This window comes from Aspergillus foveolatus (genome assembly GCF_047715535.1).
Source record: "Aspergillus foveolatus strain CBS 279.81 unplaced genomic scaffold BDW70scaffold_19, whole genome shotgun sequence".
In the NCBI taxonomy this organism is placed as follows: domain Eukaryota; kingdom Fungi; phylum Ascomycota; class Eurotiomycetes; order Eurotiales; family Aspergillaceae; genus Aspergillus; species Aspergillus foveolatus.
Genome location: NW_027396083.1, coordinates 47,182 through 73,337, shown reverse-complemented (window position 1 = coordinate 73,337; position 26,156 = coordinate 47,182). Strand labels below are relative to the sequence as shown.

The 26,156-nt window shown below is 49.8% G+C and overlaps 11 protein-coding genes across 11 annotated transcripts; 5 read left to right on the top strand and 6 right to left on the bottom strand.

Moving 5' to 3' along the window:
• Nucleotides 1–434: 434 nt before the first annotated feature.
• Nucleotides 435–2,530, bottom strand: BDW70DRAFT_134646 (L-ornithine N(5)-monooxygenase). The gene is made up of 2 exons (XM_073736545.1): nt 1,290–2,530; nt 435–1,240 (listed from the first exon to the last, which is right to left on the bottom strand). Exons 1-2 carry the CDS (start codon nt 2,306–2,308, stop codon nt 607–609), a joined length of 1,653 nt encoding a protein of 550 aa, XP_073596713.1. The 5' UTR covers nt 2,309–2,530; the 3' UTR covers nt 435–606.
• Nucleotides 2,531–5,570: 3,040 nt separating this feature from the next.
• BDW70DRAFT_134642 (uncharacterized protein) lies at nt 5,571–6,539 on the bottom strand. The gene has a single exon (XM_073736544.1). The coding sequence runs from the start codon at nt 5,886–5,888 to the stop codon at nt 5,622–5,624; it is 267 nt and encodes an 88-aa protein (XP_073596712.1). The 5' UTR covers nt 5,889–6,539; the 3' UTR covers nt 5,571–5,621.
• A 946-nt stretch (nt 6,540–7,485) lies between these two features.
• Nucleotides 7,486–11,162, top strand: BDW70DRAFT_34303 (tyrosine protein kinase SWE1). The gene is made up of 3 exons (XM_073743809.1): nt 7,486–9,720; nt 9,775–10,322; nt 10,375–11,162. The coding sequence occupies exons 1-3, from the start codon at nt 7,845–7,847 to the stop codon at nt 11,101–11,103; spliced, it is 3,153 nt and encodes a 1,050-aa protein (XP_073596711.1). The 5' UTR covers nt 7,486–7,844; the 3' UTR covers nt 11,104–11,162.
• A 769-nt stretch (nt 11,163–11,931) lies between these two features.
• BDW70DRAFT_34291 (hydrogen/calcium exchanger domain-containing protein) lies at nt 11,932–13,923 on the bottom strand. The gene is made up of 3 exons (XM_073743808.1): nt 12,852–13,923; nt 12,491–12,787; nt 11,932–12,431 (listed from the first exon to the last, which is right to left on the bottom strand). The coding sequence occupies exons 1-3, from the start codon at nt 13,658–13,660 to the stop codon at nt 12,092–12,094; spliced, it is 1,446 nt and encodes a 481-aa protein (XP_073596710.1). The 5' UTR covers nt 13,661–13,923; the 3' UTR covers nt 11,932–12,091.
• Nucleotides 13,924–15,678: 1,755 nt separating this feature from the next.
• Nucleotides 15,679–17,736, top strand: BDW70DRAFT_134631 (cystathionine beta-synthase CYS4). Its single transcript, XM_073736543.1, has 4 exons — nt 15,679–16,023; nt 16,091–16,125; nt 16,184–16,860; nt 16,913–17,736. Exons 1-4 carry the CDS (start codon nt 15,764–15,766, stop codon nt 17,540–17,542), a joined length of 1,602 nt encoding a protein of 533 aa, XP_073596709.1. The 5' UTR covers nt 15,679–15,763; the 3' UTR covers nt 17,543–17,736.
• On the bottom strand, nt 17,702–19,034 carry BDW70DRAFT_34271 (signal recognition particle receptor subunit beta). The gene is made up of 2 exons (XM_073743807.1): nt 18,679–19,034; nt 17,702–18,612 (listed from the first exon to the last, which is right to left on the bottom strand). Exons 1-2 carry the CDS (start codon nt 18,880–18,882, stop codon nt 17,863–17,865), a joined length of 954 nt encoding a protein of 317 aa, XP_073596708.1. The 5' UTR covers nt 18,883–19,034; the 3' UTR covers nt 17,702–17,862.
• Nucleotides 19,035–19,264: 230 nt separating this feature from the next.
• Nucleotides 19,265–20,125, top strand: BDW70DRAFT_34269 (putative beta-1,6-glucan biosynthesis protein (Knh1)). The gene is made up of 2 exons (XM_073743806.1): nt 19,265–19,823; nt 19,902–20,125. Exons 1-2 carry the CDS (start codon nt 19,389–19,391, stop codon nt 19,923–19,925), a joined length of 459 nt encoding a protein of 152 aa, XP_073596707.1. The 5' UTR covers nt 19,265–19,388; the 3' UTR covers nt 19,926–20,125.
• Nucleotides 20,126–20,130: 5 nt separating this feature from the next.
• BDW70DRAFT_34268 (glutamate 5-kinase) lies at nt 20,131–21,934 on the bottom strand. Its single transcript, XM_073743805.1, has 5 exons — nt 21,774–21,934; nt 21,517–21,704; nt 21,353–21,463; nt 21,207–21,302; nt 20,131–21,145 (listed from the first exon to the last, which is right to left on the bottom strand). The coding sequence occupies exons 1-5, from the start codon at nt 21,808–21,810 to the stop codon at nt 20,318–20,320; spliced, it is 1,260 nt and encodes a 419-aa protein (XP_073596706.1). The 5' UTR covers nt 21,811–21,934; the 3' UTR covers nt 20,131–20,317.
• A 106-nt stretch (nt 21,935–22,040) lies between these two features.
• On the top strand, nt 22,041–23,114 carry BDW70DRAFT_34261 (mitochondrial inner membrane protease ATP23). Its single transcript, XM_073743803.1, has 3 exons — nt 22,041–22,298; nt 22,367–22,626; nt 22,692–23,114. The coding sequence occupies exons 1-3, from the start codon at nt 22,067–22,069 to the stop codon at nt 22,917–22,919; spliced, it is 720 nt and encodes a 239-aa protein (XP_073596705.1). The 5' UTR covers nt 22,041–22,066; the 3' UTR covers nt 22,920–23,114.
• BDW70DRAFT_34266 (aurora family serine/threonine-protein kinase) lies at nt 23,054–24,608 on the bottom strand. Its single transcript, XM_073743804.1, has 3 exons — nt 24,380–24,608; nt 23,376–24,320; nt 23,054–23,322 (listed from the first exon to the last, which is right to left on the bottom strand). The coding sequence occupies exons 1-3, from the start codon at nt 24,473–24,475 to the stop codon at nt 23,188–23,190; spliced, it is 1,176 nt and encodes a 391-aa protein (XP_073596704.1). The 5' UTR covers nt 24,476–24,608; the 3' UTR covers nt 23,054–23,187.
• Nucleotides 24,609–24,800: 192 nt separating this feature from the next.
• On the top strand, nt 24,801–26,102 carry BDW70DRAFT_134624 (TIP41 family protein). The gene is made up of 3 exons (XM_073736542.1): nt 24,801–25,216; nt 25,271–25,664; nt 25,716–26,102. Exons 1-3 carry the CDS (start codon nt 24,882–24,884, stop codon nt 25,827–25,829), a joined length of 843 nt encoding a protein of 280 aa, XP_073596703.1. The 5' UTR covers nt 24,801–24,881; the 3' UTR covers nt 25,830–26,102.
• Nucleotides 26,103–26,156: the final 54 nt, after the last annotated feature.

The window sequence follows — 26,156 nt, the reverse complement described above, 5'->3', positions numbered from 1 at the left end:
TATCTAATCAGATTATCAGAGTACCACAGTACAACCGCTGCGGCTTGTGGGGATTCTTTTATTGGCTCGCTTAGGAACTGTATTTTTGTTTTAGGTCGGATCCGCAGTTGCAACTTGAGAATACGTAGACAGTAGTAGATTCCTCTGATTCTTCTTAACTTTCGACTTGAAAGCACCGAGGTGTGCGGTTCTTGGATAGGTCGCGACCGGTTGAAATTGGTCTGGCTTAGTGTGGGTCATGCTGTACGAAGCACATACCTGCTCGTGATCAAGGGGCAATGGGCTGCAGTGGCTTGAAGCAAATTTGACTCTGAACAAGCAAGTAAGAAAGCGAATGCCCGGGCGCAAAAAGAAACCAACTTGTCTCTCAAAATCGCACTGAGGAACCAGCGGTGAGTCTACTCCATCATACGTAGTACAAACTCCAAGGATAGTAAAAAAAACCAAATATACCGCTCATAATATGTTCACAGGTCTATATAGCCAACCAGATTACACAATAAATGCCAAGCCGAATCCGCTTTTCTGCTCCCACCTTTATGTACTCCATACATCAACCAAGCGGGTCCACCAGCTCTTCGTTCTTGTCCTTGAGCCGGAAATTTTTCACAGCATAGCGCGGAACCTGGTGTCCGGCACCGCCGCGCTCTCGAGCTGCTCTCCGAAGATCGACTCCACCATCTCGCCACCTCGCGTAGCCAGAACCGACAGGAGGCTGTCACTTAGCCCGTGCGTTTGCTCGTTGCTGCCCTGCAGCCAGATTCCAGCGCCGGCGCTGACTTTGCTCCGGTCCAGGTCAACGCGGTAATCCCGGCTAGGGGTCCAGCGATCCTGCGTCGCCGGCCGCAGGTATTGTACTTTGCTGAGGAGCTGTTCATGCGCGTTGCGGTTGTAGCCTGTAGCGACCATGAGCGCGTCAACCTCCAAGACCTCCTTGCCGTCGCCAACGAGGCTGTCCTTGCCATCCTTGACGGCCCTGACATGCACCCGCATGCGCTTATTCGGTCCGTAGTGCTCGACACGTGTAATTTTGCGGCCAGGAAGAATGCGGTGTTGCCATTGAGTCTCGTCGGGGTTCTTCACTCTCTGCAGGTACATGTCGTGATAGATTTCCTCGATCAGTTCGAGTCGGACGACACTGTAGTTGGTAGCCTTATCCGCCTTGAGGGAACGTTCGCGCTCAGCGGCCGAGAGATTGTAGAATTTGTCCGTTCGCTCCGGGTTGAAGACTTCGTTCACACTGGGGGTTGAGTTAGCTCACGGTCATGCACCAGGTAAAAATGACTTACAATGGTGAGTCATCACTAGGTCTCATCGCGGTATCTCGCATGATGAGCGATGTCCTGGAGTTAGGGTACCGCTTCTGGAGGTCATGGAAGATCTCAGCAGCACTCTGGCCGCTTCCCAGAACCGCGATGTTGTAGGGCTCGTTGTTGTCCTTGAGCAAATTTGGCAGGGCAGTGCAGTACTTGGAGGAGTGCATGATTCTGGGGTCTTGGGGCAGCTCGGCTGGGAGCTTCGCAGTTCCACCGAGGGCAAGCACGACCTTGCGGGCACTCCTCGAGGAAATCTCACCGGTTTCCACGTTGCGAGATAGGACGGTGAAATAGTCGACCACTGGGCTGTCCGGGCTCGACTTGCCAGGAAGGACTTCAATCACCTCCTCTCCATAGGTCACAACATCCGAGAATTGGTTCGCACACCAGCGCATGTAGTCTTCAAATTCCATACGGGCCGGAAGGAAGGTGCTCAGATTGGTGAAATGGATCAGGCGATCCTTTTGGTGAAGGTAGTTGAGGAAGGTGAAGCTGCTGCGGGGGTCGCGGAGCGTGGCCAGATCTTTGATGAAGGAGATTTGCATCCTAGAACCAGGTACCAGCATGCCGGAATGCCAGGCGAACTGTTTCTGGCGCTCCAGGAAGGCCACCTTGGGCTGCCAGCCAGAGGTTGGAGCGCACTTGTTCAGACACGGATCGAGGGCATCGTGCAGAGCGATCGCAATCGCCAACGACGCTGGACCGAATCCCACACAGATCAGGTCGTGCAGCTCCTCAGGAGACGTTGGTTTTAAGCGCTGAGCCCGTTGTTGCGCGAAAGGCATCTTGCGATAGCTCTGGAAGTCGAGCTCGGACTTCCGCTGGAGGGGCTCCATTGATAGAATCTGTGCAGAAACAAATAGCAAAGGCAAGAAGCTGGTATCAAAATGTCTGTTACAGAACCAGATCGGAGAATGAAGCTTGCGGGAAAGGAAAAGATGAGATCGTCGGAGAGGTGGAAGGGCTGGCCGTTTTATGTTCGGGGTGGACATCGAGGAGCAGGGAAATCAGATAATCAGACGGGACCCATCTGGTAACGGAGGTTGACTTTTCGTAAGTTGTAATGGCTCGAAATTGCAAAATTCAAATAATACACCAGGAACGAGCCCAAAGAGTGGGTTTTTGACAGCACGGCGGGCCGTGAGCTGTTCCACAACAATCAGAGGATATGACGAACGCACTGCCGAAACACGCCATGCTACTGCACCGCGCTCTACTCTCTGTGGCCGGCAGTTATACGCAGTCCTCTGTAGTTGGCTGGACATCGCCTTCAGGCAGACGAAGCCCCGCAGTCCCAGCACCGAAGAAAAGTGGGATGATCATGATTCCCGAAGTCGGAGCTCATCCGAGACTACTTTCCAGAATATTATTGTTATTTCTGGGTTTTCTGTTATCGAGTATCGTAGCAACTGGACTGTCCTTGAGCACAGATGGCATGGTCAATGCGACAGTTGGAGACTCTGAGCGTCTGAGCAGCTATCCTCAATGCTGCGCGGTCCACACCCTGTAACATTCCATGCAGCTCAATCTGCAAGTAACGGCGGGGTAATCTGAGCACGTTAGAGCTGCATTCTGGTGCATGAACATCCGCATTATGTACACAAGAGGCAGTTACACAGGTAAGCTCCTACAAGGGTCCTCCATCAGCGTCCTAGTTGACTCTTCATGTCACCTAAGAGATGCTTTTTACTTCGATATCTACCCTCGATCCAGCCTTGAACCGAGTCCGGCTCTCTCATGCTTCCGTGGCGTTCACTCCCACGCTAAGACAGCACATGGCGTGCAAATTCCTAAACTATCTTGAGCTGCAAGGCTCTTTGCCTGCTTAGTTCAGAACCCCGGCAGATTACAGTTGATAGGAGTGCCAGACAAGCAGTACAAGCAGTACCAATACGGGCTCTCATGGCTTATTTACAGTATCAGGGTTTCTCGATCCGACCGAGGACCCTCCAACCCACCACCTAGGTCACGGATGAAATCAGCTGGTGCCCCTGCAGCCGACATGGATCAGCATGGAGTAGCCATGGCCGTATGCATGGGAGAGTGACTTGGATACTAGCTCGTCCCGCTACGAATGATCGCAACCTGCAAGGACATAGTTTCCTCTAATGCAGCGCCGTCACCCTAAAATAGATGGTAAGCGGCTGAGATACGCAAAGATGCACAGATCTTGAAGCGGGTTTGGGGGAAGGATCGCCCCAGTTGACTTGTTCGAGGGTTTCTTTTCGGCGCTTGTCTCGCCTCCGTGTCTGTCAGCGATATCTCTAGGTCGTGAGCATCCGACCCCATACTCGATATCCCACGCAGACTCCACAACAGGAAACTATCTTCCACAACAAGCTCAGGCCCCATAAGGCGGCATGTCTGTCTCTAAATCGGTGATTTGAAATGTCTGTATCATGGTTGGCGGACATACAGTTGCAAGGGCCAAAGCTCCGTCCAAGTGCTAAGGGCGGCCATGGCCAAGTCACCCGCTCCTGGTCTTTTTTTATACGCTTACTCTGAATAGATATCAGGGCCTCCAAGGTTGTCATCGAGTCATGTGTTCTCCAGTCTCTGGTGTTGTCCACGATGATGAAATCTGCCTTTTCCTCTAGGTACGAGCTGGGTAGATAATTATTGGGCAATACCGAGGTCCACCACTGGCACCTGCAGCATTATTTCAAGACACTATCTCGGGCTTTTCCCTGAAGCGGTCATCTGCTGGCCATTATCCCATGACTTCTCGGCCTCTGCCTCTATCAGGCTGTCGTGGCCGTGGCTCAATTTAGCCGACTGGATGATTCGATCTTATGGCATCCATGCTCAGGGGCAAAACTCAGAGGTCCGGCGCGGGCTACAGTGACCTTCAAAGGGTGCTCACCCTTGTCGAGCTTTAGAGATGCTCTCCAGTAATGTTATGTAAGGACTAGGCTAGTAGCTGACAAGGGGCCCCTGGTCTCGGATAATGTCGCTCCGATGCCTCTACTCTCAACCTCTGCACCAGGCGAAAGAACAGCACGTCATCCATTCTCCCACAATCGAGCTTTGGAAGACTCTCAGCTAGATCTGGCGGTGGTTGCAGAGCATGAAGGCGCTGGACTGTAGAGGAGGCTTCAGTTGCCCTGTTGGGTCAACCCACGGTGGATGGCTGCGAGCCAGGCAATGCGCGTCAAGACAACCGAACTCTACGAGCTTGCTTGTTGGCTCTTGTTATATCATACCAGGTTAGATTGATCTGTGACTCCACTGACTCGTCCATCCACGATCTCAAGTCCTCATCTAAGGAAGCCGGCCAAAAGTTCTCCCATAACAGGGAATTCAGACCGTACATTTGAGCTGTATATTGATATCCTCGCGAGGCTAAGAAGATTCAGGTTTCATTTGCGCTTCTGCTGCCTTTGCTTGCTTGCCTGTAGTCATCTGACAAGCGTGAGACGACAGCTGACCTTTACGAGTTACAACCCTATGATCTTGTTTGGAGGGCCAGAGACAACCAACTTACGCGCTCCTAATGTAAGGTTCCGTCCAAGACAAACGGGCCCGTTCGCGCCTCGAGCATCGAAGAACCTGGGACTAAATTCGAACAGATTCGAGAGCTCAAGTTATTTCTCCTTTGAGAACTGCTGTATACTGGTAAGGGCTGTCCTGCTTGACGTCTAAATAGGAATGGGGTAAGGACAAATGCTTTTTATTGAACTACCAGCTTTCTGGATGGACCCTTCTGACCGACTTTCAGTAACTATCATTTTGACCCCTTGGGAGGTTTGGACGACAAGAGGCGCATGCGCTGCAGGGTGTTGAGATAGATGGCTATTATTGATGCCTTGGGTGACCAGCCCATTCATAGTGGTGGAGGGTGAATTTATTGGCAGTGGTTGGGCCGGAAAACAAGGAAGCTGGGGGCTATTCCACACAGGGATGGACTGAGGTCGAACTAGGAGATATATGTCATGACCTGTCATATTCGGCTCGCGGCGGGCTAGTAAGAGATTAGGTATCGGTCAGCAAACCTGGGGAAATCCAAGATGCGGTGTGCACATAAGGTTCCAATGCATGCAGAATTCAGACAGAACTAGCGATTTTATACTTAAGTTGTGCCGAGATATTGGCATGGTGGTGCAGGCAGTATGGGCCCGGAATCTTGATACAACCTTTGCGGAATCACATAGTTTGGTTTATTGACTGCTTAACGTAAAGATGGGCTATGAACAATATGTGCTCAAAATTAGAGCGATGCTGGGTTGGGCGTCGACGTTGATAAAACGCAGTCTACAATATTGGACTTAGGGTTCGCAAATATATATTTCTGGATTCCACCAGTCGTCAGGACAACCAATCTTCCCCATCGGCTTCGTCTTCATCTCTACCTGACCATATATCAAGTTGACGGCATATTCGCCATCGGCCCATTCCCTCTGTGTACTCGTCATGCTGGGTTGCCGATGGATGCTCTACGGTAAATGGGAAAAAGACGGGATACGTACAGAGCTGAGGTGATGACAACGATCCAAGGGGAGTGGACCAACGACCAACCACGACCATCAGACCCGCGACACAACAACATAGGTTACGACCATTGAGGTACCACATTGACGAAGATCACAACCGACTTTCATCTTATGAAGGGATGTCTATAGTTAGCCGCAGCCACTGACGATGTTGATGCCGATGCTCGGATACGTCAGAAGGAGGGACCCTAACGTCACACGTGGATAGAGGGGGTCTGTTGCTGTTTTGACGTTCTGTCGAGACTTTCGAAACCACATTTGAAGAGAGATTGTGATTCAAGAAAGTAAGTCTTAGTGGAAGGCCTCAACCTAATATTATCGCGTTGGGTTCCGGCCCATGCCTTTCTGAGTCGAAAATGCATTCTGCTGCTAACTTATTTTGTTTGTTTATTTTGTATTGTATTAGGTGATGTATCTCGGCGTCCTAGGGCCTCAGGTACCAGCTTTGCCACTCGGCTCAGCCCAACTGACGTTGATGATAAGCATGGAGATCAGTTTGTGCTGAGTGGCGACATGCTTGTGTAAGCAAAAGCATAAACAGAATCATTATTGACGCACATGCAAGGGACTGAGTTTGGCTTCGATGGGCGGGCAGCGAAGCGTATCGATAAGACGGGCGCGGCACGAGAATCTGGGCAGTGGGAACACAGCCCAACGTCGTAGGCTTGAATCTCCCCATAGGCACCAACTTCCCAAATTATTAAGTGACAATAGCCAAAGCAGTCAGCATACACGGAGGACCTACGGATATAGTGTCCTGTTCAGAAAATCTACGAGCCAGATAATAGCAGAAGGGTGTAATCACATAGTCACGGTCCATGACTAGTATTGTAGATGTGGAGCCATCTCGCGCCACAGCCAAAACAACAGAACGCGTGAGCGCGTCGGGATCCAAGCATCTCCCCAAACCAAGGCCCGCCCCCCCAGAGGTGGCTTCAATCAGTGCTCGTCCGTCAAGGCACGGTGTGAACTTCTTTTTTCTCCCCCCTTATCCCCAGTGTGCTATCGTCCGACCTGCTCTCCATCAAATCCATCGACTCATTCCATGTGCTTCTCTCTCCCTCCATCTCGTCGTGCTCTTTAGCTGATTATTGTCCACTCTAAAGTCTAAAACAGGATTCCTCCCCTCCACTGTCCCGCAAGGGAAATCCCTCGGGCGATATTTCCCAGCGAGTGCGTCCGCTGCATACCGCAAGTTCCGCAGTCCTGACCCATCGGGCTTCTCATCCCTTTCTTCGCCTTAACTCATTATCAATTCACTATCGCGTGGCTGTCTGTTTTCAGAAAAGCTGCCTCGACCAGAACCCCTTGCGCCGTTGACGGCCTGGCGCATTTGTTGGGTTTTAAAGAAAGGGTGAAGGAAGGGACACGCAGAGCTGCTGCTGCTGCTGCTTCTCCTGCATTCGACTCCAACCAGTGTCCATTGCATCGTCGGCCTGTCTTGCGCATTCGAGATTGTCCCAGTGCCGCCGTATCAGTGTGTCTTGACTCGAAGTTTACGCGGCTTGGTCGCGCCTGCACTTCTCGCGTCGGCGCCTGCTTATTTTGACATCTGAAACACCCCTACCATTCTCGTTTCAACTAGGCGCTTGGAATAAACAGACACTCGGTTTCAAGACGACGCGCCGGTAACTTGGATCTCGCCGAGAGGCAGTCCTCCCACGACCTCGACACAGTTCCGGACAGTCAAGAGTTGTATGGGACTGTCCCAAAGCGACGTTCTGGAATTTTCCCAACGCTCCTAAACTTGTGATGTCAATCCATATCTCCCTTTGCCTCTTTTGCTTGTGCTTTGGTAATATAGCTCGCATTCCATTGCGTCGGATATAGACTCCCTGGGCCCTGGTTGGCTTATCGTGAAGGGAAGAGAGAGCCGCCAAATTCATTTGTTGTGATTCCTGCTGCACCTCGACTACTTGACTCGGCCCTCGACACGATTTGACTTTACGACGGGCCCTACTCTTGACTTCCACTTCACGTCTTACTTACCAGGCCTCAAGAGTCACGCCTTTGTCAAGCTGCGTGGATCTAATCAAAGATGGTTGCGACCTTCTCTCCCCACCGCGACGCTGGTGGCACATTACACCTATCATCGCATTCGGGCATCCACCACATTGACGCCAATACAGCCATCCGGCAACTTCGTCGATCATTCTCCCGCTCACCCTCAAAAAGCTCAAGTTTCTCTCTTCTGACATCTCGAAACCACTCTCCGTCTAAGAACACATCATATGTTTCGTCACCATTGTCACCGTCGCGAAGGTCGGCGCAAGGCAACTTCGTGCTCTTCCCAAGCTCATCTCAACAGTCACCGTTCGCCATACCTTATCCTCCCAGCGCTAAGATTTCGCGCCCTACTATGCGCCGCGCGCGCACGTCTCCTCGGAGTCCAGTCAAACGCGCCCTTAACGTCTCAAGCGACCAGGGAAACGCGAAACCTCTACATGAGACCCCCGTTACACCTGGAGTAGAGAACTCCTCTACGATCCCCGAAATTAGCCTTTCACCTGACGATATTGGTGGTGGTTTCGGTACATGCTCAAATGAGTCAAGCATCTACGCGGAGGGAACGCCAAATCCACGTACATCGGCGTCCCGGATTGAAAAACGACGAAGCGGTACGTTTAACTCAGCTGTCAGCCCGATGAAACGAAGCGACGGGATCATGAATCTAGACCGCGCATCAAGGGGAAGTCCTTCCGCCAAACGACGAAGTGTCCAAGCAGTGAATCTTCCTGGGGATTTCAGTATATTTGATAGCGAAAACGTCACAAATACGCCGGAAGATCCGAGAACAGAAGAGACTGATCTGGAGAAGGACGCAATATTTTTCCCTACTTCCACTACACCACCATTCAGCCCTTTTGCGACCGTTCCCAGACGTACTTCATCTCTCCGGCGGTCAACCCTGCAACAGCGTTCGAACGACCGATCCTTGTTTTCTCGACCTAGGACTATGGGAGATCCGGAGGACTTCGACGCAGGCACTCCTCTAACTGTTCGTTCCCGTCAATCCTTGGACGCTAACATCCCCCAACCGCATCGCGAGAGCCTGTTCTCGCCACGGCCCGCGCAGGGCAGCTCCTTGTTCTCAAACTCGAATGGGGCAACGTCCAGGCCCGCCGCCCATCCACTATCTAGGACAATTACACAATCCTCATCCAGTTCTAGCCTGGTAGATGACTCTCCTACCCATGAGCCTCCGCAGAAAAGTGATCGCCCTAGAGCAATTATCAACTTCTCAAAATCACTTCCAGCAGGTGCCACGCGGCCGAGCGCTGCGCGTCATCTCACCCGCGAAGATTCAACATCATCAACAGACTCTTTCGCTACGCCTGAGAACTACAAACTTGTCAAACCGCTTCCAGCTGCGTTCATGTCTACTGGCCTCATCTCGAAGAAAAACCGCAATGCCGACGATTCTCAAAGCCTATTGGGATTTAGCAAGAACATGCCCGACACCCCTTGCAAAAGGCCTGTCAATCTCTTCGCTGCCAGTCAAAGGGCTCAACCAGATGGACCACTTGGAAGGCCGACTTGGAGCAATGCTGTGGACATGCCACCTCCATCCCCCTTCAACCCATCAAGCGCACGGCCTAAACAGGGCCCATTCGCGCGAGGTATGGGAATATTCGGGACTAATTTCAATCGACAAGGCGTCTCGCGGCGTGGAAGCTTGGCTAGCATTGATGGCGATGACGGATATGGGCTACAGACACAATCTCCCTCTAACCGTCAGGACAGCCAGCCACTCAGTGAATCGGATTTTCCTCCAACACCAACGAAACAATCATTTTTCCCGTCTCGAACCTACCCTCCTACTGCATCACAAATTGCTTCTCTCGAGCGTTTGTCCGAGGCAAGGGGTACCAATTCCAGCCCTCTACATGACAGATTCCAACATGAATCACCTCGTACGCCTCAAGAACATTTCTGCCCTCCCGATCCCAGTGGTCTAACTATTTCAGGACCTAATGACCGGCAATCCGCCCAGCCAGACTTCAATCCTCTAAACCTGCCAGCCACCCCGACCGGTCCTCGCGACTCTTTCGTTGGAAAAAGGCCCAGTCTCCCATTGAACATACATAATACTCCCGACGTGGATGCGTGCCTCACATCTCGCTTTGAACGCGTCGAGCTTGTCGGCACTGGAGAGTTTTCGCAAGTTTACCGTGTTTCTCAGCCGAATGGAGTATCTCTGCCATCAATATTCTCGACTACCCCCAAGTCTTTGAACTCGCTGCCTGACCAGGTTTGGGCGGTTAAAAAGTCAAAACAACCTTACTCAGGCTTGAAGGATCGTGAACGCCGTATTCGAGAGGTCGATGCACTGAAGGCCCTTACCAACTACGACCATATTATATCTTTTGCCGACAGCTGGGAAGATAATGGGCATCTCTATATTCAAACAGAATACTGCGAGGAAGGTAGTTTAGACGTCTTTCTTGCTCAAGTTGGACTCAAAGCAAGACTCGATGATTTCCGGATTTGGAAGATTTTGCTCGAGCTATCTACGGTAATTGCCCACCTCGTTTACATGTGACTAAAAGTATACTAACTATAAGAAGGGCCTGAAACATATCCACGACTCCGGGTTCATTCATCTTGATCTCAAACCAGCCAATATACTGGTTACCTTTGAAGGTGTTTTGAAGATTGCTGATTTCGGCATGGCAAGTCGGTGGCCAGCCGAAGAAGGGATTGAAGGCGAAGGCGATCGTGAATATATCGGGCCGGAAATACTGATGGGAAGATATGACAAACCTGCAGACATCTTCTCACTGGGCTTGATTATATTCGAGATTGCTGGTAATGTCGAACTTCCGGACAACGGCCTTTCGTGGCAGAAGCTCAGGAACGGCGACATGAGTGACGTCCCGAGTTTGACTTGGAGCTCCGAGACCACCGTTTTCCGCGACGCGTCAGGGAATCCCATTTCGGAGGAGCCATCGTTCGAGGAACTGTGCGCGTCGGACTTTGGGGACGACGATTTTGGCACAACTGATCTCTTTGGCAGCAATAGGGAACGAAAGTCAGTCCCATTTACCCGAAGCAGTGAGCTCGCAGACCCTCCCGCCTTTATGATCGATGCTGGCCATGAGCAGTCGCTTGATAAGATCGTGCGGTGGATGATCTCCCCTGAACCGCTTGATAGACCCACAGCTGATCACATTCTGGAGTCTTATGGAGTCCAATTTGTCGCATCACGGCGTCGAGCTGGCGCCACCGTGTACGAGGGCAACTGGGGCCCTGCCGATGATGTTCTTGCGGAGGACGCCGAAATGATCGATGTTTGATTAATACGACCTGTCATATTATTGCATTTGGACGGAGTTGGTGATTTCTCGGATTCCCCTACAGTACAATCTACGACGGCGTTCCTACGGCTATTACGAACTTTTTAATCTTCAGTTTCATGGGACCACCACGGTGACCCAAACCGGTGGAGGCACCTGATGCGCAAGGAATGCATACGAATTCTCTGCGACGTCACCTCTCACCTTATTAAAACCACCCATCTTGGCTAGTATCCGACCACCTTTCGCGCCTGTACAGGTATCTGCCACGCGCCAATGGTTATCACGCTCATTATAATATTTCTTTTGTTTGTGTACCACCACCAATCTAGCCTTGATGCTTGGGTTTTTCTTCGCGCCATGTACCACTAACATCTGCGTGGTTGGATTCCTGCCTTATCGTTTTTCCTTTTCTTTACTCTGAGACGGATACGCTGTCTTCTCCCTTGCAACCCCGGGGTCCTTCTCCAATTTTGAAGCAAGGCATCTTTGATGTTATTACTTTCCATGTTTCTTTTGTTGGAGTATCTGGAGCGTTCTCCTGCTGTTTCCTGGGGCAACTTGGGGCGTTTTACGTTGATTTTTTTTTTATTTTGCAAGTCTCTCACAGATTTCATTCGATTGTAATTTCTTGAAAGCTTTTCCCTTTCCAAATGACCTTGAGGGGCACGGACCAGGAAGGATGTGATCAAGCGGGCTTGAGCAGCAATGTTTGTACTTAGAATTACTGCATGAATACGACTACGCCTAGACGCACAATCTCCCTACTAAATCACCATAATGGCATTTGCTGTCATATCAGCAAGGCACAATTAGAGTTGCATGATTATAATAAACAGTTTAGCTCTCTTAATGCTGTCCGACCATGGTCAAAATCCCCAAACTTATTAGCATAATAAATACGATATTCCTTCGGCAGTGCACCAGCAACACACTCTAGACATTCGCTGAATATGGTTTTAAAAGAGAAAATAATTATCACCAAAGATCACAACATAAACCGATGAGCGACTGCCTCTGCCGCAGCTTCTGTACCCCCTTCACTACCCAGCGGTTCGACGGGCGGATAGTACCACGTGGTAACGGCGATAATTATGTATACCAGGACACAAAGGCCGCCCTCGAGATAATTCGACCTCCCATCGCGTAGGAAATTGCCGACGACAAGGATTGCCAGGACCACAAGGACGATCATGAAGATTTCGAAGTTCAGGCTTACGTCTTTGTTGAGACCCCAGCCAACGATCACGGCCAGAGGCGCGTTTAAGAGGGCCGTCTGGATTGATGGTCCAAGACAGTGGAAGAGGGCAAAGTTGATTTGGTTATCCCTGAGTGGATGCACAGGTTAGTAAGTTTCATGGCTTGAATGGCTAGATAGGTTATTTACCAAGCTTCGTCAATAGCGGTGAGGTGCTCTGCTGCTTTCTCGACGACTGGCACAAGGATGAGACCCATGAAGTTGTCCGGCACGCCTTGTTCGAGAACGATATGCTCGATTTCGTGGACGAGGAAGACGGCCGACATGCAGACGAAAGTTAGGGCTATGGCGATTGCGATCAAACATTCGGTGAGAGTGAGCTTGGCGCGTTTTTCCTCCTTGTCACGGTCTTCGTCGCGGTTCTCGTCATGCTCCAGAATCTCGTCAAATATGGTGTGGTGGCTGTGGAGGTTGTAGAATAGGAACCTGGTGGAGAAATAGCGTTGGTAAGTATATCATTAAGAGATTGAATATCAGGAGCCGGGCTCACATCAAAAAAGCGGCCAGAAGGATGATTGCAGTAGCTCGGCTGATCTCCAAGGTTGAACGAACTATATCGGCTGGCTGGGCATTGGTGTTCGTGCTGCCGCTAACCAATGTCGCGTAAAAGGCGCTGGGAATCAACAGGCCGAAGCCTGCGACCAGCAATATGCCCGAGCCAACTTCACTGACGGCCTCATGGAACACCTGGTCCTCACGACCGAGACCTCCGAAGAAAAAGCATAGGCCCAGGCAGAGAAGCAGATTCGCCAGTATCGACCCTAGGATGGCAGCTTGGATGACGGGTATCAGGTTTCCGCCTTGGTCGTTATGGATCAATACCATGAACAGGACAATTTCTACCACCGAACTGAGCGTGGTTTCGAGAAGGACGCCGAACACCTTGGGAAGCTTCTTCGCAAGCTCACCTCCGGCGAAACCAAGCAGATTTGCAGAAGGCACCATTGCGATGTAATTCAGGGCGAATATCCACACGTGCAGATCCGGTCGAGCGAAGTGTATGGCGACGGCCGCAGGAACAAAAGGCCACAAGACATTGACTATCATAGAGAGGGTGCAGGTGCTCCTGAAGCAGACCTTGAAGAACAGCAGAGGGTGAATTCCGCTCCTCCCGCTTTGCCCGGCAGTGTGCACTCGAAAGAGGTCCCGGCGGAATTTGTGTCGCTCATGGCCATCATGTATGGGAAGCGTGCTGCCGTTGCCGTTGCTGGCGTGAGCAGCTGGGCGATTCAAGTCGGTCATCAGCAAACTCTCATTACCCTCCTGAAAAGACGATGGTCGACTTGCTACACGAGGCATCAAAGCCGGATATAATAAAAGATCGTCAAGTGCAGTTGTAGAAGCAGGATCAGGATCAATATACCCTCTCAAGGTTTGGCGGGAATTAGAGGCGGTTGAAGCTCGAAAAAGCAGGGGCGCACAGAAAGACAAATAGATTATCGATCCTTGCTATAAACAGAGAGCATTGTCAAGCCCTACTCAGGCTGTGCGTATTCAGTTTGTTGAGAGAGAAAAAGGGTGAAATAGAGAGCACTTGCACTGAAGGCGAAGGTCAAGGACGGCAGCACCGTGGCTGTGGCACAGACGCGAGCTGAAAGAACATTAAAGGACGATCGCAGAGATCAAATAAGCGCGACAATGGAAGATCAGCCTCGAATTTCGAATTGATGACCTGGCAGTGGAACTGTGGCACAGCCATGTGGGATAGTCTCTGTGGGCTAGGCTTGTTTTCGATAGGAGCCAAAATTAAGTAGAGGAGTCAATCGAAGTGATTGGGGGGCGGCATTAGTCCGGAGTATATTAAAACGTATAACGAACAACTTCCATGGCCATCAGTTGGGCTCTCTGCAGTCAGACAGTGTTAGGGATCCCAGCAATTGGACGGCCTTTGTCCAGGGAGTTAATGCATCATGGGGGGCTTGGCAGGACTCTTGAAACAACTTGGCTCAGTTTGCTAAGGCTCAGCTTTATTTCAAGCATGTCAGTGGCTGAAGGTCGGCCATTACCTTACTGTATAGTAGTACTATTTATTCATAGGACCCGTTATGGTTCCACTCGCAGTAGTCCAGCAAAGAGTTTATCCATGTTGCAGCATGCATAATCAGTAATGCGGCCAATGCTTCTTGTCGAGATGACGATGCCGCTCTGTATTCAGCCTGATTTGCCATTTTTTTTTTTTTTTTTTTTTTTTTTTTTTTTTTTTTTTTTTTTTTTTTGTGAGACTGTCCTTCCCAACGCTGTGAGCGTAAGGAGCATGGAGACGTGAGAAACGAAGTATGCTCCAACCCACCCAGCACAGCCACAATGGAGTCTCATTAGGCTCGTCTCGTCTTTATCTTTTTAGGGAATGAGCCGATAAAATGGACCAAGCCCGTGACCGTGAAACAGGGAGTGGCTAGAAACCGCGAAAAAGGGTCAAAGGACGAATGGCATACCTCCACTCTATATCGAGCGTAAACTCAAGCCGGCGATTATTTTCTGCATCTAAGACAGAGCTGAGGCGCGATATTAGTAAATCACAATCAAAGTGACTTTTCTTTCATAGAAGAATCCGTGTACGGTCGATGTGCCCGAATCTCCTTTTTGTTCGCCTTCCATATTCATGGTCCGGCGAGCCCGTCCTATTTTCTGAGCCAACTGGGCGCGATGGAGCTGCATCGCCATTGAGATGTCCACTCCTCGCTCGGGCAGTGTACTTGTCTGATAGTCCCTTTCACCGATCGTCGCGTTCCTCCAGAGTTGTGTAGGATGTGTGCTACGGTGATCGAAAGATTAGTTTCTCACGTCTCTTCTACGTGGCTTATAGCGTGATATCAGCATGCCTGGAAAGATACCAGAGCAGTGCTCTGTGGCCTAGCCTAGTCTTCCTTTCATAGCATCTCCTCGTTTCGGCCGCATTGATTTACCTAGATGAGGGACCATACACCTAGTTGCCTTCGTCTCCAAGCTTACGAGATCATGCAGCCAGGATATTCGACAAACCCGTATGGCCGTATCAAAGGTCGATCGTCTTCTCGGCTAAATTGTGGGGTCAATCTTTTTGACACCTGAAGAGGAGCGATGCGATGTGCAGATCTATCCATCAACATCACCCAAGATTCAGTGCCGTAAATGCTAAGCATTCAAGTATCTCGTCTGCCATTGTGTGTACTTAACAAGGATACCAGAGTCCGGATCGGGACTAGTCAGGGCGACATCAGATGGCGACGAAATGGCGAGACCTAAGCGGGCGGCTATCCTCGGTGAGGGGCATTCTGATGGTTGCGTACATTGAGTTTTGAACTTTTGTCTCATTTCGTCTCAATTTCATAAGTTTCCTTCTTCCTCTCACTCTGGTGCTCTACTTCTACGAATCAACCTATCACGATATCCTGCCGTCCTCTTCTGGAGGCTCAAGCTGCAATGTCTTCCAAGACGACACCGTCCGTCCCGCCGGTGGCTCTTGATTCTATCACACAACATATTGGCAATACTCCTCTTGTGAGGCTGAACAAACTACCGCAGAGCCTCGGGATAACTGCGACGGTATATGCGAAGCTAGAATACTTCAATGCAGGCGGAAGTGTCAAAGATCGGATAGCTCTTCGCATGATTGAGGAAGCCGAACGGTCAGGCCGTATCAAGCCAGGCGACACTCTGATTGAACCTACTAGTGGTAACACGTATGTTTTCTGATTATTCAAGGATCCTATTTAAGGAGTGTGCGTTCTAAGGCGTCTTTTCGCATAGTGGTATAGGGTTAGCTCTCGTCGCGGCCGTCAAAGGTAGGTTTTGATAGCCGCCTGCATATGTACCATCCACTAATTTCCCGGTTCATTCCAGGCTACAAGACCATCATTACCCTTCCAGAGAAGATGTCTGCTGAGAAGGTTTCTGTGTTACGAGCTCTCAACGCGACCATCATCCGGACTCCTAATGAAGCTGCATACGACTCGCCCGAATCCCACATCGGCGTTGCGAAGCGTCTTGAAAAGGAGCTACCAAACGCGCACATCCTAGACCAATATGGTAACGAAAACAATCCATTGGCTCATGAGCTCGGCACTGCGCAAGAAATCTGGAGTCAGACAAAAGGACAAATTAAGGCGATCGTTGCTGGCGCGGGTACTGGTGGCACGATTACCGGGCTCTCTCGCGGCCTGAAGAAGCACAATTCCAACGTTCAAGTAATTGCGGCGGATCCCCAAGGGTCAATATTGGCTCTCCCAGCTGCACTAAACGAGGAGCACGCCAATGAGCCATACAAGGTCGAAGGTATTGGGTATGACTTCATTCCACAGGTGCTAGATCAGCACGCGGTCGACAAGTGGTACAAGACAGACGACAAAGAATCCTTCCAGTACGCTCGCCGTTTAATAGCTGAGGAGGGCCTTCTCGTTGGTGGGAGCAGCGGAAGCGCAATCGCGGCCCTGGTAAAGGCCGCAAGGGACAATATGTTTAAAGAGGATGATGTTGTCGTTGTAATTTTGCCAGACAGCATCAGAAGCTACCTCACAAAGGTAACTTACCGCATGCACTTAAGCGATATGGCATAATGTTAATCAGGTACAGTTCGCCGACGACGACTGGCTTGCCGCCAACGATCTCCTACCTTCGTTACCGACTGAAGTCACCCTCCAATCCTCCAATAAGCAGACTCAAGGACAAGACGACGCTTTTGCCGGTAGTAAGGTTAGCTCGCTCCGGCTCAAACCAGTGACAACCGTCCATTCCAACGTCCCTTGTGAGACTGCCATTGAAGTCATGCGCGACAAAGGGTTCGATCAACTTCCCGTTTTGGCACCATCAGGCAGAAAGCTTGTCGGCCTGGTTACACTCGGAAACGTTCTCAGTCGATTGACGCACAACCGCGCAACCGGTAGGAGCCCCGTTGCCGACGTAATGTTTGATTTCCGCACCATTTCCGAGGTCGTCACCGATCCTCGAGACATGGGTCTGGCGAGCTTGGAGCCCAATCAGAACGGGAGGGATGTCTCCAAACCACAAACCAGGAACAGGAAATTCGTCGAGATTACTATGGATACACCTTTAAGTGTATTGAATCGCTTTTTTGAGTGGAATAGTGCGGCTATTGTTACGGAAAGAGATGAAAGTGGGACTCTAAGGCCCGTGGCTGTTGTCACGAAAGTTGATCTTCTTACCTGGATGCTCCATCATAAGAAGAACGGCGCATTGGAATAGACGTGTTTCTCCATACTTATTCAAGACAATCCATCGCTTCCCCTCAGTTTCATCATTCTGTGATTTGTAGGTTCAGACGCAATAGAACTTGAAGAGTTAGGAATACGGTCGATGCGACACAATCAGAAGACTTTTGTGCAGTATGTTTTGACATATGGGTTAGAATGCTTATATTGGGTTTGTACTTAAAACACGTGATATTAAGAATGCAATCTTATATGCAACTAGCAGATCCAGCTATGTTTTCCTCTTCTATGCGTAATCATACCTTATCTGGTCTCTGAGTCCGAAGATGGAGGGAGTGCTAAAGAAACAAGCCCTCACAGGCACTGGCCAACCCATTCCTCCCATCTCCGTACGCCGGCGCCCATCTCATCGCCATCGTCACCCTTAACAGCTCCGCCCACAACATCGACTTGCACGCCAATTTCGTCCTTCAAACCCTTGAAACTGAACGTGTCCTTGAGATCATAACTACCCAAGATGTCATCCTCTCCTTCACCATTACCATCATCGGCACTGGCGTCCATGATTCCCTTGCTCTTAGACTTACGGATCCGATCAATCTCAGCTTCTAATTTCTCGCGGACTGACCCGGGCGGCAGCGCGGTGAAAAGATCCTGCTTGTTAGCTGCAATAAGCACAGGGATTTCAGCCGCAGCCCTGGCCGACGACTTGCCCCGCTGGAGAGCACGTTTTTGAAGGATCAAAAGCACGTCATAGAGGTACGAAGCTGCATCTCGCAGAGCCTCAGTTTCAGAAATAGCTGCGGTGTCGACCATGAAAAGAACACCACGCAGCTTCGCTTTGGTATCTTTTGCTGTGGACATCGATACGAGCTCGGAGAGACCCTGCGAACCTCTCAATTTTCCGTGGCCGGGCGTATCCTTAACGCGGTATTTGGTTGGGTTCCGTTGGGCCTCTTTCAAGGATGTGTCATTGACTGACCGGTACTTGTTGGATCCAATTGGGACGGAGACAGGAAGGCGAATCGTGGCGAGGGTTGAGGTTTGAGAAGTATGTGTAGGTTGTGATTTTGGTTTTGCGGCAAACGATGACTTCGATTCAAGCTGTCCCAAACAAGCGGTCAGCCAAGAATAGACATTCATTCTCAATATCCGCGGGCAGATACATACCAGAGTCAACAGAGCAGTTTTACCCGCTCCGCTGGGTCCTAGAAGGAGGAAATTGCTTGACGGCGGCGAGGCTACCGTCCGGTAGAAGATCAGATGAAGTAGTATAGGGACGCCGATAGTAATGATCACGGCGACTGCAATGCTGAAAAGGCTACCCTCAAGCAGCTTTGTAGCTACTGCTTCAAGTAGTTCGTAGGCAGCCATCGTGTAACTGGCACCGCTAAAGGTTATAAATGCCGGTGCAGGTAAAAGAAGGATGCAAGGAGAACCAAATTGAATCAAATTTATTCATTACGTGGGCATCATTTGAAAGAAGGAAGGCCTCTAGCTCCTCACCATTCGAGGTTCAAGCCAGGAGTCTACTCCAAGATGGTGGAGCTTGTTTCCCAACGCTACGGAGGTCCTTGAGTGGCAGAGATCACGCCACCTTGAACTGGCAGCTGATGCCTCAGTATTGAGGCAAAAAGCCTGATGCTTAGCTGCCTTATTTTGGAGGCAATAAATGCTTTGATTCTAGGGTCTGCATACCTTGAGCTTCGAAGGGGGAATGCCAGGATGATCGAGGACAGAAAATGGAAATAATGGAGTTCTCTATTCACTACTCTACTGCTTGCGCCCCGTGCTTCTTTACCATATAATCTGTCATCCTTCTCTTTGAACCAACCCTGTTATCGAGTCTCAACCGTCTAAACTATATCTAGCCGTACAATATGCGGTTCAACTACATATATACAGCCACTCTTACTCTCGCTCTGGCATTAAGTGTCCTAGCAAGTACCGGCGGTTGTTCCAGCACCAACACGGCGATTGAAACTCGCAATATCGTAACAGCAAAGTGGATGGAGTATGAGTCGTTATCGTCAGATCTAAACTCCGGGGTAGACCACGGAGCAGGTGATCATTTGCGCCCTCAGAAACGAAAACTTGTTGCAGACCCATATAAAGTTCCCTATCCTTTGCAGACTGGCCCGACAAGATACGCCCCGTTGGCTAAGAAGCCCGGGACCGCGACTGCGACCACCTTGCCAACGCCTCAGTTTCCAGCTAGCCCGTACATAATTGCCACCAAATACCTGAACCCTGGAACTGTTCAGACTACACTTAGCGCTACCGAGACGCTTTCTGTCACGATGATGGAGAACACAGTACGTGAATACGTTATATGTTCTGCGAATTTCCCCTGATCTTGTGGTTGATCAGACCCTGCTGACCGGTAATTCTAGGCTGCTCCGGCACAACACCCTTGATTTTTGCGATATAACATATGGTCCTGACGGTGACAGCGAAGCAGCGATTGGGAATGACTTTGACTAGGTCAAAGGTTCTTCGGCGTTGATGGCTATTAACCACATGGATACTTGGCTTTTAGGAATGGTCGATACGATGCCTTTGCAGCAGAGTAGATCTTTGGTCCAGTCTCCTCGTTGTCATCCTCATGGGCTCTAAGATAATTTTCCAACCAGCTCATTGTCTGCTCAAATTGTATATTTACAGTAAGATAAATAAATCAAACGGATAGGGTGGGGTATATACCAAAGTAAGGGTTATAGGGCGCCCAGTTGATGATTTGTTACCATGAATAAGCATCAATCGTCTTCTTATAAATATAGAACATGATATTGGCAGAACGACGCAGCAACTATCGTCGTATTTGTTCGTCATTCTCGAAAAAAGAGATGTTTTCTCGCAGCGCAACGTATTCACTATCCGCATACCCTAATAATGACTGGATATGGGTGCTTCGGTGGCCCTTGATCCGGGCTATCTCGAGGCTGCCATAGTTGACCAAGGCACGTCCCACCTCCTTTGGCTCTTGGCCTGGATGAAGAAAATCGCCATTGAGAGATTCGGGAGGTATTCTCTCCACGACAACTATCCGGACTGCTTCTTGCTGCCCGAAGTGGCCGTCTACATCAACAACACCTGCCGGAAGAAGGCTCGCTTTCTTCTGAAGCGCAGTGTATGCGCCTTGATCAATATACAGAGTACCATGAGGTTTCAATCCGTGGAGCAGCCAGAATGAACGCGACTGAATGGGGGTTTCGGACGGAAGAAATCGAGTATGCAGAGGTGGGATTGGCGTTTGTGGTTTCGATGCGGTATTCTCTGCATCTGCAGCATCGGCAAGAGCCGCTTGCTTTGAATGCTGGAGGTATCTCACGATCTCATGGATGTTCCCGGGCTTTGAGCTCTTGGTAATTATCGTTGTCACACCAGCGCTTGTCCCCAATTTCGCGGCTGTGATTTTCGTGCTCATACCCCCTGTTCCAAGGGCAGAGCCAGCAGATGAAACGTCCGCTTCCAGTGAAGAAATGTCTGAAACTACCTCGATCGGCTGTGCGTCAGGATTGGTTCGTGGATTTGCTGTATAAAGACAGTCGACATCGGTCATCAGAAAGAGGTAATCAGCCTTGACCATCGCGGCCGTGATGGCTGATAATGTATCATTGTCACCAAATTTAATTTCCTGTCAGACCAGGTTAACATACATATCACACTACTGGTTGCAGTCTCTGATGGTAGCTTACCGAGACTGCCAATGTGTCATTTTCGTTGACAATTGGGATTACACCCATGTCAAATAGTTGCGCGAAGGTGTTTTGCGCGTTAAGGTATTGAGTGCGCTTGCCATCATTAGAAAAATGGTTTTATTTTCAAGTGAGCAAAAGCTTACATCGGCAATGTCATTGCGAGTCAAAAGTATTTGCGCAACAGGGAGACGGAGATGTGAAAATAAACCGTCCCAGAGGCTCATGAGCCGGCACTGGCCAACAGCTGCTAACGCCTAGTCGGACCATGTTAGCCATGCGTAACCCAGGTCATTGGGACAGCTCACACCTGTATACGAGGAAGATATTGCGGTCTCTCATCTACGTCCATTCTCCGCAACCCCACGCCTACAGCTCCAGAAGAGACAAGAACGACATTGTGGCCATCGCGATGAAGTTTGGCTGCCGTTTCCACGATGAGGGTCAGAATAGATAGGATAGGCTCATGGGTACTCTCATCAACTATAGAGCTTGTGCCTGTCCGAGAAAATTAGTACTTTAGAAACTCTAGAGTCAAAGAAAGCATAGATATGGGATCCCCCGCACCTAATTTGATGACGATGGTGAGGCGCTCAGAGACCATGGTGGTTGCGTACTCGGATAAAATGGACAGATGGACCAGTAGCAACTTCCAGACAGAGCAGCCAAGCAGATAATAGGCTCTTCACTCCAAATTTTGCCAGTATTTCTTGACTCATTCATGCGCGGACGAGAATGTTTGAAGTATTTCTGCCGTGGGCCACCGCCGAGGTAAAATGCGGAGAGCATCCGAAATCGCTCTTGACCTAGACCATTGTTAGCAGCACAACTATATCTGCATCTCCGATTGTCAAATAGACATGCCAAACTCCCAGTCGACAAATAGCCAGCCTCAGGTATCTGAAAAGGACGTCGAGACCGGCTTCCGAAAAGGAGATGATACCTTTACACATTGGCGCAACATCTTCAACATCCTCACTGGCAGGATGACGGACGAAGGAATAGAACAGTTTCGCGTTGCGCGAGATCTTAGAAATGAAGCAGCAGACTGCAAGCGCTGTGAGGATCAAAGGGATTATCTATTACAGTGGAGTGAGCTTGATACCTACCCTAATCAATTCTAAACTTCAAGTTGTGCCTAACAGAGATGCAATTGAAAGGCCCGATCATCCGGTATATGAGCGACAGTATCCGACAGCTGGGAGGTGACTTGTCAAGCCATAATATGTATTGTCGCCGATGTACAAATCGGAAAGCAGGAGGTTTTGATCCTGAATACGGGATTCTCATCTGCGCAAACGAGATGAAAGATCAAGGACACTTGGAAGATACAATGGCTCATGAAATGGTCCATGCCTATGACCACCTAAGATTCAAAGTTGACTGGACAAACAACCTTAGGCATGCAGCTTGCACAGAGGTAACAATGGCGTCCCTTTGTTGATGTCCGATACATGCAGATGTGGAAGGACTAATGGCAAACAGATTCGGGCCAGTTCACTCAGTGGAGAATGTCGATGGGCTCGAGAGTTCTTCCGACGCGGTCAGTGGAAGCTTACACAGCAACACCAAGAGTGTGTTCGACGAAGGGCTGTTCTGTCAGTAATGGCAAGGCCGGGATGTCAGGATAAAGGCCATGCCGAGAAGGTTGTGAATGAAGTCTGGGATAGCTGCTTTAGGGACACCCGACCGTTCGACGAAATCTTCCGGTAGTGGCATTTACTTATTATGGCACACTCCTCTCCCCTTCTGCTATTCCTCATTTGCGGCGTGAGGCGCTTTTGGATGTATTATAGTGTATCATAATTTAGGACGCTGATAAGATTATAGATTCTGTCCCAGTGGCCTATGCTAATAAAACTCATGGCTGGAATAAAATCGACGCAGACCACAGAACTCCATGCACTGAAATCGAACTCCAGGAAACAAGCAATTGAACCAGACAACAAAACACCTTAACCCCTTGCTATGCATATGCACATCATACTTTGCCATCTTTCGACGCACCCGAACCTCGTTTGATGGCTCGATCATCTTTGACGCAGTGTTTAAGAATCCAGGGATGCCTCTGGATCTCATCAAGCGAAATACGTTTTTCGGGATCAAGCACAAGCAGCTAAGGAAGGTTAGTCACCCAATGAAAAGCATATAATGACGACAGTGGTTTACCCTTTTGATTAAATCCTTAGCCTCGGGGCTAACAAATGAAGGAACTTGCATATCTCCTCGCTGAATTCTCCTTTGTGTCATAACCGGAGTATCCTCAAATGGCGCCTCTCCGACCAGGAACTCATAGGTCAGAACACCCAAACTCCATAAGTCGACCTTCTCGTTATAGAAGTTCCCCTGGGGGTTTGAAGTGAGCATCTCGGGAGGCAAATAATCCAGTGTCCCGCACATTGTTTGCCGACGGTTGTTCGGGGCATGGACGCTCCAGCCAAAATCGCTGATCTTGATCTCTCCATGAATCCCTACCAGGATATTCTCTGGTTTGATGTCACGGTGCATGACGTGTTTCTTGTGGAGGTACTTCAACGCGGATGCCATCTGCGCGATATAATGCGCAGCCTTCCATTCAGGGAATCGGTGCTCTTTGCGTAGGTGCTTGTACAGCTCTCCTCGACCGGCAAATTCCAAAATAAGGAAGATTCGCTTACTGTCCTGGAAGTGTCCGAACAGTCGAAGGACATTCGGGTGCCGTAGGTTGCTTTGGATTTCGATCTCCCTTCTGACCTGCTTCTGAACCCCGCCCTGTTGCAATTCGGACTTGTGCAACACTTTGAGTGCACATACGAACCCAGATGAGCGTTCTTTGGCGAGGTACACCCTGCCAAACTTCCCTTTCCCCAGTGGTTTTCCGATTTCAAACATTCCAAGATGTAGTTTCCTAGGTGCCGGTTGCTCGTATTCACCATTCTCGTCTAGATTCCGTAGCGATGCCGGATTCTGAGTGCCTTTGCCAGGGGATTGGGGAGCGTTCGCGTTCATGGCATTGACCTTATTATCATTGGTATTCTGCAAGGCCAGCTTAAGCAGATTCGACCGGTTGGCACCACTTGTTAGCTGTCCTGCTACCCCAAGGCCGGAAAGGGATACAGCGGTTGACAGAGAGCTCTGCGACGCCAGTATTAGCAGGGGAGCTCCTTGCTCTCAATGAGATATAGCCGCTATACCTTGTGCTTAGGGTAGCTGGCGCCCTTATTCCCATTTCCGGAGTCATCCTTAACGGAAAGGTGCTCGAAGCGAGCTTCCAAAGTCTTGGTAGCCATGAGTGCAAATGAGAGATAATGTTAATAGAGCGCAATACAAAAGTGAGCACAGCCGGGTGGTCTATGGTAATCTCTCATGCAAGCATTATTGAGTGTCCATGTAGGAGTATAATTGGTGTTGGAGTCGAGAAGCGTCGGTGGTTGATGAAAAGGTATTTGAAGTTCGAGAGAACAGGTCGGGGTGTTTGTAGCGGCAGCTAGAACCGTCACCACAGCAACCCTGTCGGACTAGACCTTTCTCCGGGAACCGCGGGGTATTGAATGCCGCCTCCGCAGAGCGACCCCCTCGATTAAACTATTATTACTGGCATCTGAAACGATACGTTAAAGACGTGGCGAAGACACGAGGAGAAACCGCGAATCGTCCCCCAGACCTGGCTATCCCGGCTATAGAGGAGAGAGAAACATGGCGTCCAATAGCCGCACGGCTTCTGTGCCTATCGCGGGAGACACGGCCGCGATGTCGCCTACCTCGCAGCGGGCCGACACCATTATTGTCAAGGGCTTCAAGATTTCGACCCAAAAGCTTCCAATCCTCAAGGCAGGCCCCATTGAAGCAATGGCGAAAAAGCTTGGTATCGCCCCACCAGAAATGATTTTTGGGGATAACTTTGTTTCTATTGAACATGAGAAGAGTGGATGGAGCATTCACTTCAACGCTTTGGACGCCTTAGACCGTGTTGATAAGACGGGAGAATCAATGCTTGAGGTAGCACATTCAAAAGAATGGCAAAAAAGCAGGTGCGTTTCGCGCATTTGGTCGTAACCGGTTCGGGACGGCTGATATATTGACAGAGAGACAACTCACGAAGGTATCAAAGATGTCATCAAACCATTTGACTGGTCCTACAGTACAGACTACAAGGGCACCGTATTATCCATTCAAGGCCCCGACTTCGAGGAGACCTCAAAGCCCATACCCATTGAACTGCTCAAACGCCCTGACCCGATACTTTTCTTCGATGAAGTAGTATTGTACGAAGACGAACTCGCCGATAACGGTATTACTATGCTGTCTTGTAAAATTCGCGTTATGCCGGACAGGCTTCTTCTTCTCTCGCGGTTCTTCTTGAGATTAGACAACGTTCTTTTCCGACTTCGGGACACCAGGGTATATATCGATTTCGAGAATTCAGAAGTCATAAGGGAGTATCAGTCCAAAGAGTGTGATTACGACACCGTCAGACAGGTGGGTTCACTGTGAGAGCCAAGGACTTCCAAGACTAACTCATCAACATAGAAGTTAGCAAGCACACGGGATGATATACCCGCTATAATGAGGGACCCTAACAGGCTCTCCGAACTTCTTCCCCTCGTTGACCGACGACTAGAACGGGTGGTTCTCGACGAATAGATTTAGTAGCAGAGACTGTTCGTACAAGAGAATATTGTTTGGTATAGAGGTGCGAGCAAGTTCCTCGAAGATCTTGATAGACCGAAAGAACTATATCCAGACGCACATCCGCAACCTGCTCGCTAGCATCCAGTTCGAACTGCCAGCTGAGCGTCTATTCCGCAACTCAGCACAGCGTTTCAGGCTTGTGAGAGCATTTCTGCGAGCCATGCACGCAGCGCGGCGATATATGAATTGGCCATCGCAACATAAAACAAATGCAGCATATGCGATCAAGTGGAATTCCTGAGTCACACTTGTAACGCATTTATCATGTAAAGGCTCATA